Here is a 957-nt window from a genome sequence, read left to right as displayed (position 1 = left end):
ATGGCGGCTTTACGGGCTTTTAGAGAAGGAGCTCGCAGGAAGATTGGTAATGGGTTAAACACGACTGTATGGCGGACACCTTGGCTTCCAAGTCTAGATGATGGTTGTGTGACTACGCATATGCCGGATCATCTTTGTGATATAACAGTGAGCAATCTGATGGTTACAGGAGAGCAAAGATGGGATATTGATGTGTTGAATGATATTTGTGATAATAAAGACGTGGAGCTAATAAAACGTATTCCACTTCCACTCTCAGATAAAGTGGACTCATGGTTTTGGATTCTTAAAGGGGGAAGGGAAGTTTACTACGCGGAGTTGTTATCGGTGGTTTCAAGGAGAGTGTGAAAATGCATATAAGACATTCTGAAAACGTTTATGGTCACTCAAAATCCTGGTTAAAGTGCTTAACTTTCTTTGGCGTGTTTGTAAGGGTTGTTTACCTACTATTCAAGCTCTGGCGTTCAAGCATGTTAATATTGATGCTCGATGCCCTTGGTGTCACAATGGAGTGGAGACTGATACCCATGTGTTGTTCTCGTGTGATTTTATGAGGTTAGATGCAGGCCTGCATCGCTTTGTTTAACACTCAGTTCACAATACAGCTTTTTCAGTGATTTGCAGGGCCTTTGATATTTGCACAAAAGATCAGTGTGTGTTTATTGGCATGTTGTGTTGGAGTATCTGGCATCGACGGAACAAGTGGGTGTGGGAGAAAGTAAATGGATCAGCCTTTAGTGTGAGGGCTGCTGCCACAAATTTGCTCTGAGATTGGAAAGAAGCTCAAGTCCGGATGAATGGAGGAAGCATACACGTCAGCATAGGGGATCGAACCTGGCGGAAACCAGAGCTGGGGTGGTTAAAACTTAATATTGACGCTGCAGTTTTTCAGGATGGTCAGATTGGTGTTGGGTGTGTTCTACGTGATGCTCAAGGGCAGTTTGTAGGTCCAAGATG

The 957-nt window shown here is 43.8% G+C and overlaps 1 protein-coding gene across 1 annotated transcript; it reads left to right on the top strand.

Moving 5' to 3' along the window:
* LOC135149414 (uncharacterized) lies at positions 1 to 769 on the top strand. Its single transcript, XM_064085130.1, has 3 exons — positions 1 to 342; positions 434 to 555; positions 625 to 769. Exons 1-3 carry the CDS (start codon positions 1 to 3, stop codon positions 767 to 769), a joined length of 609 nt encoding a protein of 202 aa, XP_063941200.1.
* Positions 770 to 957: the final 188 nt, after the last annotated feature.

This window comes from Daucus carota, chromosome 9 (assembly GCF_001625215.2).
Source record: "Daucus carota subsp. sativus chromosome 9, DH1 v3.0, whole genome shotgun sequence".
Lineage (NCBI taxonomy): Eukaryota > Viridiplantae > Streptophyta > Magnoliopsida > Apiales > Apiaceae > Daucus > Daucus carota.
Note: the sequence above shows the minus strand (reverse complement) of the source record. Positions and strands in the feature narration are given on the sequence as shown.